This window comes from Pelodiscus sinensis, chromosome 1, assembly GCF_049634645.1.
Source record: "Pelodiscus sinensis isolate JC-2024 chromosome 1, ASM4963464v1, whole genome shotgun sequence".
In the NCBI taxonomy this organism is placed as follows: domain Eukaryota; kingdom Metazoa; phylum Chordata; order Testudines; family Trionychidae; genus Pelodiscus; species Pelodiscus sinensis.
Genome location: NC_134711.1, coordinates 86,100,720 through 86,119,316, shown reverse-complemented (window position 1 = coordinate 86,119,316; position 18,597 = coordinate 86,100,720). Strand labels below are relative to the sequence as shown.

Genomic DNA, 18,597 nt, shown 5'->3' with positions numbered 1-18,597 from the left:
TTTTCCGTAAAAGGGATGTAAATTAGACACATCGCAATTGCAAATGAAGCGGGGATTTAAATCCCCCACATTTCATTTGCATAAACATGGCTGCCGCTTTTTTCCATCTCAGAGCTTTGCCAGAAAAAAGCGCCAGTCTAGACGCGGATCTTTTGGAAAATAAAGCCTTTTCTGAAAGATCCCTTATTCCTCTTAAAATAAGGGATAAGGAATCTTTCGGAAAAGGCTTTATTTTCCGAAAGATCCGCGTCTAGACTGGTGCTTTTTTCCGGCAAAGCTCCGAGCCGGAAAAAAGCAGCAACTACGTTTATGCAAATGAAGTGGAGGGGATTTAAATCCCCGCTTCATTTGCAATTGCGATGTGTCTAATTTGCATCCCATTTACGGAAAAGGGATGCAGTCTAGACACAGCCTAAGGGTACGTCTACACTACAACGTTAATTCAAGTTAGGTTAATTTGAATTATTTCAAATTAATCTAACTCGAATTAACGCATTTACACAGAAAACCTATTTCAAAATAGCGTTTTGCTATTTCAAAATAGAGCTTCCACACTGAGTGGACCCTGAACCGAAGCTAAGGCTTGCCAGAACCAGTGCTGGCAGGGCATCAGGTTAGGACTTAGTGTGTGGGGCTGCTGCCTGAGGCTAACTGAGCTCCGTGCTTAAAGGGACCCTACCCTCACCCCGGACAGTCAGTTCTCAGGATTCCCTGCTTGCTTGTCTACCTCAATGAGGGACAGCAAAGCAGTCCTGGCTTAGAGTGCCCTGAGTGCCCGCACTTGGGACACTACAGCATTCAGCCACATGGAGCCAGAGCTGCCCCTGGGCACGGCAGTGCATATCGTGGGGTCATTGCTATCAGCCTGGCTGCACTTGCTGCAGGCTGCCATCCAGGGGGTCCATCGCAGGGCTGTCAGGATCCAAAAGGCCCTGCGGGAGAGCGTCCACCCTGACGAGCCCTCAGAGCCACCTCTGTCCTCCCCACTGGGGGCTCGTGCCCCATTCCTCCCTCACATCCTTCAACTTACCCCTCCCTAACCCCCCTTCCTGATGTCAAACAAAAGACACATGTTCAAAAATAGAAACTGGGTTTATTGAACAAAACTGGCGAGGATGAACCTCTGGGGAGACTGGGAAAAGGAGGTGGGAGAGGGGAAAAGAGAGGGTGGGAGAGGGGAGGGGGAAACCTGTGAGGAGGAAGCTAGAAGGGGGAAAGAAGGGGAAGAAGCGGGAGGGGAAGCTCAGGGCCCAGGGTTCAGGGTCTCGCCGGACCAACTTGATTTTCATGCAAACCGGCTCCTGGATTTGCATGTGGCCTTAGGTGGCCAGGCTGGCAGCTATCCTGCCATAGACAGCCTCATTCCTCCATCTTGTGCGGACATCATGGACATTGGGGGCATCTACCCCAAGCCTGAATGAGGTCCATGATCTCCACCCTGGACCAGGTAGGCGCCCACCTTCTCCAGCTTGTCAGGCTTCTGGGAGCTGGCAGACTGCTCCTGGGGAGCGGTGGAGGGCTGGCTGCCAGTGACTTGCTGGCTCATGGTTTGGGGCCACTGGATCAGGTGCCCCGGTGGCCACTACTGGCTGTGGGCTGGCAGGCTTGGAGCTGGCACAGGCACTGTGGCCATGGTCTATCCCTTTAATGGCTCTGGGGCTGGGGGAGAGGAGAGTAAGTTTTCCTGGTTGTGCCCAGAGTGGCCAGCCACCAGGGCTCCCTGGGAAGGGCTGGAGGCCCCCTATTTCGAATTAAGTGTCTACACAGCACTTAATTCGAAATAGCTATTTCAAATTTGGCATTACTCCTCGTAGAAAGAGGTTTACCAAATTCGAATTAAGTGCTCCGCTATTTTGAATTAATTTTGAAATAGCGGTTTGCATGTATAGACGCTATTAAAGTTAATTCGAAATAATGCCTGTTATTTCAAATTAACTTTGCAGTGTAGACATACCCTGAGGCTTTGTCTACACTCACTTTGTCTACATTATATTTTATAAAATATAAAGTGTGTGTGTGTGTGTGTGTGTGTGTGTGTGTGTGTGTGTGTGGGAGGAGGAATGGTGCCAGAGACATATGACCCCCTGTGACGGGGCAGCCAGCCTCACCACGCTGCCCCGTACTGTCAGGAGCGGCGGGGGAACCGCGGGGGAGCCCGGGGCTGCTCTGACCACGGCGGGCGCGGCCATGGTGGTGGGGCCACAGCCCGGGCCAGCGCGCCTGGATGACGTCCCCCTTGACGTCACCCCAGGACTCCCGGGGAGCCAGATGACGTGGCCGGGGGCGGAGCCAGCAGGAGACGCTGAATGGCGGCCCTTTTGAAAGGGCCGAGAGGGACAGGCGGGGGGGGGGGGGGGGCGGAAGACGGAGGAGCCAAAAACCCCTGCTGTGGCTCAGAGGAGGCAGCGTGCGGTGAGTCTCTCCCCACGGTGGGGGGTGAACTAGTTCGGACCGGGGAGAGAAGGCCCAGGGCAGGGCCGTGGACCCCGTGAATGGAGGGTTAAGGGGTCTCAACCCCCTCCATTGGCAAGGGAGAGCTTCCCCTGCCTTAGGGCCCTGGGCTGGGACTCGGAGAGAGGGAGGACCCGAGTCCCCTCCCCGGTCTCCCCGTCCGACCCGCCTTGTGACCGATCTCGGCAGCTATGACAAAAGGCTGGCCAGGGGCCCCGCGATATGAGGGGACCGTATTGCCTCCTCCCGGACTTGGGTGGGGTGCGAGAGACTAATCAGTTACACCCCCCCACACACTTTTTAACATGGGCGTTGTTTGGAGGCCTCTTGGTTAAGATACAACCTGGTGATGTGAGGGCTAGTCATTTGGTATTTTGCTTGTGGCAAGCAGCATGGCAGAAGGTCATGGGTGCATCGGGAAAGTGACGTAGGACCAAGCAGCACACCTCTGTTGTAGGGAGCCCCACTGAGCTGGAACTCCCACCTCTGGATTTCCTGGTTCTGTGCCAGTGCCAGGGATCAAAGATCTGTGAGGCTGTTAGCCTTATTGTAGTGATGGACTCCCCTTAATAGAAGGTCACATTGTAGGCACTGGGAATTCAGCTAATGGGGCTGGTCACTGGGACATGATTGACAGACCAGCTATTTCCACCTCCTTGGCTATTTGCATATCCAATTAGCTAGAGTTAAAATGTTACCAATACAGGTGATTGCAAATCTTTGCACCACAAGTCTGCACAGCATCTTTGGTCTGAAGGTGTCTAAAGATAATACATTAAATACAAGCCTGGTGTCAACATATTTGGGTATGGAGCTAGGCTGCCTATAAGGGCTCTGCCATCTCTAATATCTATCTTGTAAAAAATACCCACACGTTTCTAGAGTGTTTCACTCTATTTCTTGATCTGTTTTATTTCACATGCTTTTATAGGAGAAATGAAAGGTTGGAACATCAGAAGCCTCTTTGTTCACATTACACATCACATCACTCCACAATCACATTTCCTGTACATTCATATGATAACGATTGCCAGTCAAAAATATTTGCCTTGGGAAACGAGTGGTCAAGGAACACACGCTGGATAATGCAGGGTGATAACACATGGTCCCACATATAAAGGTTGCTGATTTCTCCCACAAAGCTTTGGACCTTCTCAAAACTGCCTAAGAAAGAATCTGGATCTTGTCCCAGTATAATAGTGCCCTGTGGTGAGATCCTGTGTCCTGGCCTCAAGAATTTTCTTACACTCCTTTTACCATTTACCCAAAGGGCCGTGTGACCGGATTTGGAGTCCCATGTCACACAGATATGGCTCCCAAAGGTGTTGAGTCCTGGGACAGTGAAGTGCACCCCTGGACTGCTCAGGTACAAACTGAAGGTACCATTAAACTCTTGCCACACATTGAGTTCATCGTAGTCCTTGGTGCGGTAGGCAAAAAGAATGACTTCCCGATTGGATGATAACTCTGAGGCCACCTTCATGCAAAGTGTAAATGCTTCAAGATTCAAGGGATGATCCAGAGACAGGACAACATAGCTAGTATCTGTTTCCTCTGGGAAAATAAAGGCTTTGCCAAAGAGATCTAGAGCAGAAATTATAGCTAGTTATAATCAAACCCTTCCCATAGTGACTGTACTTTACTCATCATTTGAAGAACAATGTGTGTGTTTGAGTCAGAATAGAATCAGGAAAGAAGACAGGAAGTGATTAAGGCAAAAGTAATGAAAGACCACTCCACAAATATTTGTCTAAGGAATCCATGTCTTCCACAATCTCTCTGACAGACAGGCAGCCTTACTTTAAGATTCACACCTTTCCTCAGGCTCAGAGTTTCAGTGAGTGCGAAGGACTGAGTTACAGGAGTTGGAGTCAGAAGTCTTCCAGCTTGACAGTATTTTGACATTATTTCAAAAGAACTGCCTGCTGTGTAGACATGGACTGTTCTTTTGAAATAATGTTGCCATGTAGATGAACCCTAAGGTGTCACAGGAATACTCATTTCAGAACCTGGAATACTGTATGTCATGGCTATGAGGGTTAGCCAGCAGCCTGGGGATTAAGGGGTTAACTACACCTAGCCAGGTGGAGTGACCAGTAGGAATGTAGGTGGGACTTTCAAACTGGGACAAAGGAATTTGGGTTTTTTCCTTTCTCCCTTTTGTCTCTCTGGGTGTGTTCTCTACAGCTACAGAGAGGGACAAGCATGTCTCTCTCTCTCTCCAAGACACCATTCTTCATTTTCTGTAAGTAGGGTAAAGTTTAGGTAGTTTCGTTAGGCTTTATTGTTTTAAGGGTTGGGTATGGGATCTGATGTCTGGCACTGCTTAAAAGATGTTTTGGCTTTTCTTTGTAACTAAGGGTATGTCTACACTACCCTCCTAGTTCGAACTAGGAGGGTAATGTAGGCATACCGCACTTGCAAATGAAGCCCGGGATTTGAATTTCCCGGGTTTCATTTGCATAAGCGGGGAGCCGCCATTTTTTAAACCCCGCTGGTTCGAACCCCGTGTGTGTGTGTGTGTGTGTGTGTGTGTGTGTGTGTGTGCGTGTGTGTGGTGGGACTCAGGGGCCAAGTCTGAGGGAAGCTGTTTCATGACCCACCCATTCTTCTAAGTTCCTGCAGTGTATGGGGAACAACTCTGTGTTTGAGAAAGAGGAGGAAGTAAACAGGGGCACCCTCATTTAGGATTTGATTCAGATCAGCAAGGATAAAATGGATAGTGAATCTGAAGGTAGAAAGCAACATGGGTGAAAACAATCATGAAATACATTTCAAGATTCTGAGACCATGTCTCTTTTGTGGGATGATCGACATTGCGGCGGTCGATCTTTCAGCAGTTTATTTAGCAGGTCTAGTAAAGAACTGCTAAATTGAACGCTGACAGTATCCTCATTGGCACAGGTACTCCTACTCCCAGGGGCAGATGACTGTTTTGCGGGGCCCTGGGCAGCATAACTCTTCAGGGCACCCCCTTTGCCACGGCGCATGCACCGTGACGCCATGAGCATGCGCGGTGGCGCCACGGCACATGCACGGGGCTTTTTTAAGTGCGGGGCCCGGGGCGGCCGCCCCGTTCGCCCTGCCCTATATCCGCCCCTACCTACTCCTCGTGAGTACAAGTACCTCCCATCAATCTCCCACTGTGATGTTTGCACCAAAGTTTGGCTTAAGGTACATCAACTCCAGCTATGTTTTTTATGTAGCTGGAACTGCATATCTTAAGTTAACCCTCCCCTGTAGTGTCGACCTGGCCTATGGAAAGAAAGGAGAGAGGGTAACAGAATATAAAAAATGGTCTTCAGCTAACTCAGAGAACTAGTAGACGAGGTCCCATGGAAAGATAATCTTAAGGCAGATGTGGACAAAGTTTTTTGCAGGAGACTACTCCAAGAATATTGGTAAGTGATCACAGGCTGCACTTTTCTTTTATATTAATAGAGGAGATGTGGATCTGGGATGGAGTTTGAGTGCAGGAGGAAGATCCAGGCAGGGGATTGTTGTGTAGGAGGGGGTACAGGACCTGGGAGTAAGTTTGAGTGCAGGAGAGAGGCAGAAAGTTGGAGAGCAGAAGTGGGTGCGAGGTGCAGGCTCTGGCCCTGGTTATGAGGGCCTTACCACAGGCAGCTCCCAACCAGTTGTTACCAGCAAAGGCGCACTAGTAAACTAATTTAGGATGGGCTGACTAGATGGTGAATGCCTTTGTCCCAGAAGGTGGTCCGACCTGGAACCCACCGTATCTGTCACCAGCAGATTTCTCAGATGGAAACAAACAGACTCTGATTTCAATTTTAAAAGGTGTATTGAATACAACAGATAACCAATAAATTGAATAACCCCAAACACAACACTATATAACCAACCCTACACCCTTGAAATAATAAGGTGTTAAGCAGTGCGTAAAGAAAATTATACTCAGTCTATCCAGAGATGGTAGACGGCAGCCGAGGCTCAGGACCTACGACCCTTTAGCCCAGACAGCCTCAGGGGAGGAACACTGAGGAATCCTTGGTGTTGCTTCGTCGACGATATGACAGTCAGTTCGTGAACGGAACACACACAAGAAGGTTTTCCCAGCTCTGGAGTAAAGGGTATTCACTGTGGGAGAAAAATCAAATAACTCCAATTGTGTCTAAGGGGGGACTGTGCAGGAAATCAAAACTCTCTAAAAGAAAACTGCTGTAAGGGTTAAAAGTTTTCCAGACCTCTCTCCCTGTAACAGAGAGAAATCAAATTAACTCTAATCAAGACCTTACAATGCCTATCTCAAGTTCATGGATACTCCTAGTCTGTCACAATTTGTCATGTAAACCCTTATCTTTGTCACAGTTTGCCTTGTAGACTCCTCTACTCAAGTTCTCATGTGGCTTTGTACTGTAAAACTTACTTCTAGCACTCCTGGGGTACGTCTAGACTACAGGCTTCTGTCGACAGAAGTTTTGTCGACAGATACTGTCGACAAAACTTCTGTCGACAAAGAGCGTCTAGACTACATTGAGTTCTGTCGACAACGCAAGCTGCTTTGTCGACATGGTAGTGTAGACGCAAAGGACAGTTTACATTCAATAACACCTTCTGTCGACAGAAACTCTGTCGACAGAAGGCGTTATGCCTCGTAAAATGAGGTTTACCAGCGTCGACAAAACTGCTGAGTTCTGTCGACGTTATGTCGACAGAACTCAGCGGTAGTGTGGACGCAGGTATAGTTTTGTTGACAAAAGTCCACTTTTGTCGACAAAACCCTGTAGTCTAGACACACCCCTGGTGTGAACAGAAACATCTCAGAGTACTTCTGCTGAGACTTTGATATGTTAAAGAAAACAATCAAGAACTAAACTGTCTGAACACATTGTATAAAGAATCCCTGAACCAGTCTCTCAATGCTGGCTGCTCTCACTCTGGTAGCGGTCAGCCTGCATGCATGCATAATAAAGTTTTCCTTCTAGGTTTCTCTCCTGCTTCACTGCTTTGACCTCCAGCCTCGGACCCTTCTGGGGGCTCTGTACCCCAGGGGAGCGAGATTTCCCCCACATCACCACAACACTTGGAGTTAGGCGGTGTGTCCAGTTTGTCAGGACAGGTAGCTAGAGTCCACTTACACTGGGCTTTCGCCACAGTGGGTGAACCAGAGCACCCTGCTAGCTGATGGATGCTGGTCTGCTATCAGGATAGGTCCAGGCCTTTGCCACGGTCCTGGAGACAGCAAGCTAGGCGAATGATGAATCCACGAAGAGACAGACGAAGGAGGAACCAGAAGAAGGAAGGAACCCGAGCTCTCTTGGGGTCCGAGCTTATGTGTGTCTCTGAGTGGGAAAACAGCTGGAGTGCCGAGTGCAGAGAATGGTGCTGGGTGCAGGCAAACTGGTGCAGTGTGCAAAAGATGGTTTTGGGGGCAAAAGTCCTCTCAGTCTGTTGGGTTCCATTTTAAAATCCCATCATGCACCACAACTCCATCTTGAATTGTTCCTACAAGCACGGTCTCCATTTTGATTTTAGTGGATCTCTAATTATATTAGTCTCCTGCTAACACAGTGGCACAGTGGGGCACTCAGGCACAGGGGCAGATATAGGGCAGGGCAAGCAGGGCGGCCACCCCAGGCCCTGCGCTTCAAGAAGCCCCGCGCATGCACCGTGTCAAAGGGGGGGCCCCGTGAAATTGTGCTGCCCTGGGCCCCGCAAAATCCTCATCTGCCCCTGCTCAGGCAGGCAGGCTGCTTGCATGCCATGATGGCGCCACACCATCCAAAGCACCTGGCATCTACTGGCAATCATGTCTCTGGGTGTCTCTTGGTGGGAGAGGGGAAGGGATGACAAAGCTGATTTCCACATGCTGTCTGTGCTCTCAAGCACAATCCCTGCAGCTCCAATTGGCCAGTTCCCCTCCAAGGGGCACAGAGAGACAAGGTGATGACGCGCTGGAGACAAATGCTTGGTAAGCTGGATCTAGCCCGGGGGCCATATTTTGTGCACCCCTGATCTAAGGAAAAGGAGTTCAGGAGAGTTTCTCAAAGAGATAATATTAAACACACAATTGCAAACTAGCCTGATGCAAAGAAAAGATGGGAAGAGGCCAATATGTCTCCATCAAGAGCACTGTAATGATTCGAAAAAATGAAGAAGAAATCCTACAAAAAGTGGAAACATGAATGAATGATCTAGGAGGAATACAAAAGAACAGCACACACGTGGAGACAAAATCAGTGTGGCCCAGCCATAACATGAATGATAATTGCCTACTCCACTGGGTAATAGTGAGGGCTCAGCTGGAGTACTGAGTCCCTTCTGGAAGCTACACTTGGAAGAGATGTGGAGAAATTGGAGAGAGTCCAGTGGGTGGTATCCCAATAACTGAGAGGTGAAAATGGGCTGGTGCAGGCTTGAGATGTTAAATTTAGATTAATTGGCTAATTGAATAGTTGATGCAATTTGCATTGACTATTTGATTAGTCGATAAGGGCGCCTCCGCCTTTGAAGTGCAGCAACTGTCCCAGGGCTGTTGCTACACTTCAAAGGCAAAAGTGCTGTGGAGAGCACAGGGCCAGCAGGGGACTCAAGGGGTACGTCTAAACTACATGGCTCTGTCGACGGAGCCATGTAGATTTGTTTGTTCAGCAAAGGGAAATGAAGCCGTGATTTAAATAATCGCGGCTTCATTTAAATTTAAATGGCTGCCACACTGAGCCGACAAACAGCTCATCAGCTGTTTGTCGGCTCAGCGCTCTAGTCTGGACGCTCCCCTGCCGACATGAAAGCCCTTTATCGACCTCCCCAGTAAACCTCATCCTATGAGGCATAACGGGGAGCTCGATAAAGGGCTTTCAGGTCGGCGTGGGAGCGTTCAGACTAGCACGCTGAGCTGACAAACAGCTGATCAGTGTCGTGAGAATCACAGGTCCGATAATGAATACCCAAGGGGGGAAGGACAGAACCAGGTGGACAGTTTTATCAAATAAAAAATATTTATTTATGACAGTGGTGAATTTATAGTATTTATTCTAAGATTTTTAATAGACCGTGTTAATAATGAATTTACAGTATTTATTATATTTATTCTATGGTTTCTAGTAAAACGTGTCAGAGATATAGGGATGGGAATGGCAAGGGGAATAGTCTCTAATCTTAAAATATCCAGTTACAGTAATAAAATAACAGTGATAACTACAAACTCTTATGTACTACCCACAAACAACTACAACACTAAGCTTATACAACAAGAAAAAATCAAATCATACATACCAACTTACACAGCACACGGAACATTTCACAGATATCGGTTCTGTTGCGAAGGCCTTGGTTATGCCCGAGAGTCGGGGGAGGTGGCTGGTCGGTTGATCAGGCCGGCAGCACTTTGAAGTGTACGAGAAGGCACACGCACGGTGGTATGTGCGTTGCGAAGACCCCCTCAAGCGAACTGTGTGATGGGTATTTATCCCCAAATCTGCACATCGCTTTCCCGTGCTTGCATATTACCATATATGGCCCAATGGTCACCAAGTGGGGGGGTCGGTGTCCCAGGGGTTGGGCCGAAACTGTGCAGGTTTCATGCGACCAGGTAAGCCCCACAGTTCTCACGCCAAGGTGACGGGTGGGAGAGTCTGAGGCTATTTTCCCCTTTTCACACCTTTCCTTTTTCTAAAGGCAATGGTATGCAGGAAGGGTGCGGCCGGTTTCTCTCAAGGAGTACTGCAAAACAAGAGCGGCCTGGCCAAACTTTTTTACTGGGGGGGGAGCAGTTTCTTTTCTCTAACAATCAGCTGTTTGTTGGCTCAGAGCAGCCATTTAAATTTAAATGAAGCCGCGATTATTTAAATCGCGGCTTCATTTCCCTTTGCCTATCAGCCTAATCTACATGGCTCCATTGATGGAGCCATGTAGTTTAGACACACCCAAGCAGTCCCCCTCTGGCCCCATGCTCCCCATGGCATTTCAAAGCGGCAGCGCTGCCTGGAGCCCAGGGTTAGCGGGGGAATCCCTAGCTGACTCTGGGCTGCATGTGGCATTTCAAAGTGGCAGACCCAGGGCTCCATGTGGTGCTGCCGCTTTGAAGCACCCCTGCTCTTCTGCAACCCTGATTTGGGGCACAGAGCCCCTCTCTCCCCCCCGCCAAAGATGCTGGTCCTGGGCACTTCGATAAGTCCTCCCTTTTACCTTCGCCCCTGCAATAACTTGAGAGCACAGCCAGGTTTCAATGCAAACAAGAACAAACTGCATTCCAGGGGTCTTCCACCCCTCATAAGCAACTATTTCCAGATACTACGCAGAGGAGAGCAACTAAAATGATATAATATTTAGAAAACCTGACTTTTAGGAAAGGTTAAAAAAAATGGATGTCTTTAGTGACAGGAAAAGAAGATTGAAGGACGAATGGGATAGCAGTCCTGTGAACTGTTAAGGGGTGTTATGAAAAGGACTGTGATCATTTGTCCCCTGTGTCTACTGAAGGAAGTTATGGGCTTTATCTGCAACAAGGGAGATTACAATTAGCTATTAGGAAAAATTCAGGAAAAGACTTCTGATTATGAGGGTAATTAAGTTCTGGAATAGGCTTCTCATGGAGGCTGTGGAATCTCCGTCACTGGAGGCTTTTAAGAACAGGTCCTGCCTCAGCACAAGGTCCTACACCTGAAGACTTCTCGAAGTCCCTTCCAGCCCTATGTTTCTATGACTGTATAATTATAAAGGGAAATGGAATGATCATAAATGTGAATCATAAAGAAACACTACCAATAACACACAAGATTCTTTTTAAAAAAAATCTCTTTTAAACATTTAGCATCATCTTGGGGGGGTTTTGTGGGGGAGGGGGAGAGGAAGCAAATATAGGTCTTCTGAAAAATAGGGGGGGGTTTACTGGGTAACAACCAGACATAATGCATTAAATAATTGTTTCCCAAATAGTACTTCGCGGAACCCCGGGGTTTCATCAAGTGAAAGTAAGGATTCCATAAAAACCTCATTCTTGGCTCTGGCTGAGCTGAATTGGGGGCTGACTTGGTATGCGGAAAACATGGTGACCTTTGTGGCTCCCCAATTTTTAAGTCACCCAGGAGCCAAGTTAATCCCTAAGGGTATGTCTACACTACCCCGCTAGTTCGAACTAGCGGGGTAATGTAGGCATACCGCACTTGCAAATGAAGCCCGGGATTTGAATTTCCCGGGCTTCATTTGCATAAGCGGGGAGCCGCCATTTTTAAAACCCAGCTGGTTCGAACCCCGTGTAGCGCGGCTACACGGGGCTCGAACTAGGTAGTTCGGACTAGGGTGCCTATTCCGAACTACCGGTACACCTCATTTCACGAGGAATAACGGTAGTTCGGAATAGGAACCTAGTCCGAACTACCTAGTTCGAGCCCCGTGTAGCCGCGCTACACGGGGTTCGAACGAGCGGGGATTTAAAAATGGCGGCTCCCCGCTTATGCAAATGAAGCCCGGGAAATTCAAATCCCGGGCTTCATTTGCAAGTGCGGTATGCCTACATTACCCTCCTAGTTCGAACTAGGAGGGTAGTGTAGACATACCCTCAGGGTATGTCTACACTACCACCCTAGTTTGAACTAGGGTGGTTAATGTAGGCAACCGGAGTTGCAAATGAAGGCCGGGATTTGAATTTCCCGGGCTTCATTTCCATGTTGCCGGGCGCCGCCATTTTTAAATGCCAGCTAGTTTGGACTCCATGCCCGCGCGTCTACACGTGGCACGGACTAAGTAGTTCGGATTAAGCTTCCTATTCCTATTCCGAACTACCTGTACTCCTCGTGGAACGAGGTATGGCTTTGATTGACTTAGGTAAAACTCAGGTAACTCAAGTGGATGTGTGGCGCCACCTGCTGTCATGTTGGGTGATGACGGGCCTGGTGAGGCTGGCTGTATCTCCAACAAAATATGTTAGAATGGTATTTTCCAAATGGTGTTCCGTGGAACCCCGGGGTTCCGCGAAGTGAAAATAAGGGTTCAGCAAGAAAATTCCATTACAATAACATTTTATGATTAAAAAATAATAATTAATATTTAAGCATTTATACATTTTATTGAAAACAATTTTCATTTGTGTTTGCCACAATATATGTCCCTGTGTAATGCCAGTTTAGCCAAAGAGTGGGGACGATGATGTCACTACTCAGTGCTGCGCGCGCAGTCAATCAGTGGTGCGATTGCCTGTTATATAGCACTGTAAATCCCCATACTCACTCTCGTGGTCTACTTTTTCAGCTCCATGTATTAGATTGTTAAGGGTTCTGCAAAATTCTTTTGAGTTTAAAAGGGTTCTGTGGCCAAATAAAATTGGGAAACACTGTCTTAGAGAGATCTGTCCAATTGGCGGGTTAGAGAGAGCACACAGCTGTTCTCAGTGCTCCCAGATTTCACCCTGGGGTGACAGCCCAGTACACATCACTCTTTGTGTAATACATGCTAATAAACAGTGGTGCCTGAAACAACCTCTTCCTGCACACATCCCAGACTTGTTATTTAGTGAGATGGGGCAAAGTTACATTTACAGCAAATGCTCTTGATTCACTACTGAGGCTGCAGAGTGTGTGATTTGGATGTCCCTTGACATGGGACACTGCTGTGTTCTGTTGAAAAAAAAAGAGCACTTAATTAGGCACTTGATCCAAAACCTACTGCAGTCACTGAACATCTTTTCATTTACTTTAGTTGTCACAGACTGTGGATTATGAGAGTCAAAACAGGAGACATTTCAGAAGACAGTACATAATACTGTAATGAAATGGTTAGCATCTCTGCTGTCTAGAAAGTAGAATTAGCTACTTAGCTCTGTGCCACCAGCCCTATATTGCTGATGGCTGAGGAGTTTAATGTTCAGTTCTGGCAGTAAGGACCTGTACTTTTGGAACATGAGACACTGAATTAGATTTTTGCTTCTTCTGCGGGGCTCAGTGCATGCTGCAAACTAACAGCTAGGAAGTTTGTAAGTGGCTATGGCTTTGATATTCCATAGAGTTACATCTGGTGGGAAAGGAACATTTAAAATGAGTGTTGTTTAAATGAGAATGGCCACGTGAGGGCAGCATTGCATAACAAATGCAAAAAGACTCCATGAGTTTATGGTGAATATGTGAAGGATCTAATACAAGGTTCTCAGTGTAGAGCTGTTAGCAAAACACTCAAAACTCCAGCACTGCCACTGCAGCAGCCCTGGGTCTGTTGTTCCCATGGTCAGTCTTCCACTATTTGATCTGAGGAAGTGGGTCTGACCCACGAAAGCTCATCATCTAATAAACCATCTTGTTAGTCTTTAAAGTGCTACATAGTCCTGCATTTTGCTTCAGCTACCCCAGACTAACATGGCTACATTTCTATTACTGAAGGATCTAATGTCATTTGTATGCAGGTTGCTTCAGATTAATATATAGGGGAAGCAGCAGACCTGGAGGCAGGAGCAACAGAAAGTTTCACACTATAGCATTTGTACCTCTGCAGTCTAGGATTGTGTCTCAAGCTAATTTTCTCTCCTCTCACAAGATGGCTGCCAGCCTAGCTACTACTGTTGGTTGAGGTGTGACATTTGACCCCTATTTGGAACCATGACATCCTGCCAAATTCATTAAATGCAATTCTGACCTGACAGTAAATAGATGCATATGACCCTTGCTCATGATATTTCCCCCTTTAGGAATGAAGTGATTACATTTATAGCTAAAACCAGAGGTATTTTACAGGATTTTTTATTCCTTAACTGCTAAGTTCTATTGCTTGCAATGGGATCTCCCAGGTGTTACTGAGGGACTGTTCTGGGATTGTAAAAATGTAGTAAATGGGCTTATTTGCTGGTGACAAAGGGCAGAAAGATTCCAGCTCGATTCTTGAGAACCCAGGTTAAATCGGGAGTGGGAAGGGATAGTGCTTTTCCTTGTTAATTGAGTATGTTTGCTTTGGAAATGGCTAAAAATAAACCTGGAGATCCCTGCAGCTTCAGAGACTAGAAACACATTTAAAGGTTTCTGTCAATAATGCTTTGTAATGGATATGCTGGAAATGAGTGCTGAAGACCAGTGTGATGTGTGCTCCTCCCTAGGGAATTACCTGACCCATCTTTGGGATACAATCTCCCCTCCTGTCCCCCCCCCCCCCCCCCGGTTTTATAGAGGTCACCAAATTCAGTCTTTGGGTAACTCCATTGAAGTTAAGTGCTGAGTTTGACCTACAGGCTCCTGAGGTTGGCTGAAAACTACAGCTTCAAGAACTAGTTATGAATCATGTTCTTTGGCACTTCGGCAAAGTTTTCTCTATAAAAGTGAAAATTCCAGTTTTCTGTGGCAAACAAATTTCTAGAATGCCCAGTCATTACTCACTTACATGAACTTACAAGTTCATGAGGTAAAAATATGCTAACTGACATTATCTAATTTTCATGGGGTTTTCCTCCACATTTGGCATTTTCCTATTTTTTCAGCAGAGACCACAGACTGAGACCACAGACAATGTTAACCTTCCATTGCTGATGAAGCTGAAGCCTTTTATGCACTGTGTGCTTTTCCTTTCTAAATCATTCCACAGGAAAGTCTCCACAGCTTGGGATGTCATTAATGAATGGTCCCTTTCCCCTAAACTCACTCCTCAGTAGGAATCTTTTCCTTTTTATGATAGTAGGTGGTAAGAATAGATATTCATAGTAGGAATTCTAGTGTTTGATTCTTTTTGTACTCCAGGAGACATATGCTGGACGATATGTGATTTTCATGAACCTGCTCTGTTCACGAAAATCACATGAATTTAGATTCAAGACCTCTACTCACCACCACAAAGCCATGGCTGGCCAAGCACTTGCACTTCACAGAGAACTAGGAACCCTTTTCTCCCAAGGATTGTCAAAGTCCTATGGTATACCAGTCCTGTAGGCAGGAATTTCTGAGGGGTGAGGATGCTTTTTTGTAAATGTGGACTGCAATTTTTTTAAATATAAAGGAGTTCAAAATAGTCATGCAAGGGGTATACATGAGAGGTTAATGAAAAATGTGAGTGGAAATAGTGATTGGTAAAATGATTTTGTTATAACATACTAAAAATGCATACACTAATAACCGTTTTATAGAAATTACCTTCTGGTATCATAGCGGGCAGCACAGCCGCCATGGCTCCCCGCTCCCTCAGCTGCCTGCCTGCTGCTGCTCTACCTGCTTGGCGGGGCCAGTGTTGGGTGAGTTCAGACAGGGCTTCCAGCCAATGGGCTGAGCTCAAGATACTCCTCGCAGGTGGGGAACGCCTTCTCCAGCCTGGCTGCACTGCCACCAGCCCTGCCTTCCCCTTCCCCCCCCCCCCCCGCCCGCCTGCCTCGACACAGTGCTCTCCCATCCCCCTAACACAGTGGTTCTCAAACTTTTTGGCTCGTGGCTCACCTGGCTCAATGCAAATCTTTCTGTAGACCACCAGGTGCTAATGGAAACTTGACTTTAATTACGTAATTATATCTGAACCATTTTGCTAGTGCTGCCACTAGGGAGAACAGTTTAATTTAATCAGTAAGAAAGGAGATATTAATTAAAATGATTTAAACAGACTAAGCGCTTTAACTTTCTCATGTTAGTTTATCAAACTTCATGGTAAATAAAGTAAAATATTAATTTATGTCCAACAGAAAAGGTTTCTATGGTTTTTTTTATTTATGACAGGGATAGGGAACCTTTTTGGGTAGGGGGTCATTGACCTACAGAAAAAAAAATCAGTTGGGGACCACACAAGTGAGAAATAAAAAAAAAAACCCAAAGAACAAACCAAACCAAACAAACAAAATAAAAAAACCCCAACAAACTCCCAAGCCCCAGTGATGTGCCCCCCAACTGAGACACTTCACTCCTTTGGCAGCAAGAGGAATGGGGATGCAGGATCTGGGCGGGAGGTGGGGTGCAGTAGAGTGTCTGGCCAAGGGGAGGGAGCAAGAGCAAGGGAAGGTGCAGTGTGTGGCCAGGAGGGAGGGTGCAGGAGCAAGGGCAGGTGCAGGAGTGGGCTGGGGGTAGTGTCTGGCTAGCGGGGATGGTGCAGGAGCTGGATGGGGGTAGGGTGTCTAACCAGGGGGAGGGTGTAGGAGTAGGCTGGGGGTGCATTTTTCCTCAATTAAATGGAATGCTGAACTTTAGTTTCCCTAGTAATAGAGATGCAGCCGTGTTAGTCTGGTCTTGCTGAGGAAGTGGGTCTGGCCCACAAAAGCTCATTACCTAATAAACCATCTTGTTGGTCTTTAAAGTGCTGCATAATCCTGTTTTTTGTTTTAGTTTCCCTAAACAGTCTAGTTACTACTGTTGGTATCAAATGAACACAATGTTTTATTGATATGGTTTACAATTTTACGCATGTTTGAAGCTTACCAGTAATCATTACATGATTGAAACATGTATTCTGCCTGGTCCCAAATAGTTCAAGTGGACATTTTGGTGAATAAACAAACACTCTGTTCATTTAGGCTTCTTGGGAACTGGAGATGAAGAACAGGAGCTTTCACTAAAGCTTTATGTATACTTACTGGGAAGATCAACGCTCTGTAGATCGATCTTCCGGCGTTCAATTTAGTGGGTCTAGTAAAGATCCACTAAATTGAACTCTGTTGGCTTCTCTGTCAAACCTCGGAATTCCCCTGGGTCACAAGGAACAAGGGAAGTCGATGGGACAGTTTCTCCCATTGACCTGCAGTGGGGATGCCGGAGAAATCTGATTTAAGGTATGTCGACACCAGCTATGCAATTCTCATAGCTGAAGTTGCGTATCTTAAATTGAATTTATTGTGTAATGTAGACCTGCCCTAAAGGTGACTTCAACATGACAAAGCGACCTACTTGGTTAAAGGTATCTTGCCAATTGTTTCCTGGCAGGATGACAATATACATTCACCTGAAGAAATGGGTTGTACCCATGAAAACTCATGATACCATCTACATTTTTTGTTAGTCTCTAAGGTGCTGCTAGACTATTCATTATTTTAAAGGTTTTTATATGTACACAGCAACAACTATGTACACAGTTTGACCACAGGTTTCAAAGCACACAATTCCAAGCCTTTGCTGTGGATCTTGCCTGTTACAAATGCTAATAATCAATCAAGGTGCATTCCACATACAAGATATCAAGGCATGATGAAGTTTTCAGAGGTGAACTGTGTTTACAAGGTGTGGTGGAGTAACATCAGCATGCTTAGGAGGGTCTGCATTGAGCCCCTGAAATAAAATGCTGAAAACTGCTCTATTTTGGAAGGCAGTGGCATTTCCTTTTAGGTCATTGAGAAAGTGCTGTTTTTCCTCTGCAAAAAGGCCTGGTAAGTAATGGGAATATCATTGATTTGACTTGGGAATGGCACCATCTTCCTTTAAGTGATTGCTCAAAAAACTGAGAAGAGATACATCTATTTTATGCAGAGGAGTATCTGCTTTTATACACATTCAAACAACATCTACAGTAGGGTGACTAGAGATCCTGATTTCATAGAGACAGTCCTGCTATTTGGGGCTTTTATATATATATAATTTGGGGAGGCTATTACCCTCCCAGCCTCTGTCCCAATTTTTCATTTTTGTAATGTAGTCATCTGAATCTGAAGTGACAGTTTTACGCTGTTCTTTGGCTATTGTAAAACACTGCAGTGATCCTAGTGAATTGTTTCTCTACTCTTGTCGTTGGCCCTGCTGTTTCGCCCTCTTGATTTCATTTCTTTTCATTCAGTTTATATTTAGAGCTTTCCACAAGTGTCTGTCTTCAAACATAGTCTACAGTCTTGCTGCATAGACTACAGAAGAGCACATTTCCATCAATGTGAAATCTGTCCTTGCCATGGCCAGTGGGTGAAGGCTCACCTGTGAAAGGCAAACCGAAACCCCACCCCTTCCACTTGAAGCCACACCCCTCTCCCTCCAAATTATGCCCCTTCAACAATCTCCCCTCTGCAGCCCCTGCCCGCCTGTTGGGGAGCTGCACCTGTGAACGCCGCATATACAGCACCAGAAGGAGGATGCTGGACGAGGAGGTACTCTGCGACTGTGGGGCCGACTGTGGGGCCTACTTCGCTCCTCCCTGGTCTCATGCATCCAGGCAGAGTTCCTCTGGGCAGCATCCACTGGCTCCCTGGACAGCTTCGAGGATTGTTACACAACACAGTGTGCCACTTCAGACACCGAAGGATTCGGCATTTACCTCCAGCAG

The 18,597-nt window shown here is 46.7% G+C and overlaps 1 protein-coding gene across 1 annotated transcript; it reads right to left on the bottom strand.

Annotated features, from left to right (window-relative positions):
- Positions 1 to 3,337: 3,337 nt before the first annotated feature.
- Positions 3,338 to 15,546, bottom strand: LOC112543682 (C-reactive protein-like). Its single transcript, XM_075928530.1, has 2 exons — positions 15,513 to 15,546; positions 3,338 to 4,053 (listed from the first exon to the last, which is right to left on the bottom strand). The coding sequence occupies exons 1-2, from the start codon at positions 15,544 to 15,546 to the stop codon at positions 3,437 to 3,439; spliced, it is 651 nt and encodes a 216-aa protein (XP_075784645.1). The 3' UTR covers positions 3,338 to 3,436.
- Between the last annotated feature and the right edge of the window lie 3,051 nt (positions 15,547 to 18,597).

Coding starts and splice junctions, on each gene's coding strand:
- LOC112543682 (XM_075928530.1), bottom strand. CDS start 15,546: ATGGCGGCTGTGCTGCCCGCTATGATACCAGAAG. Junction 4,054..15,512: donor GCCCGCTATGATACCAGAAG/GTAATTTCTATA, acceptor GATTATAACTAG/CTATAATTTCTGCTCTAGAT.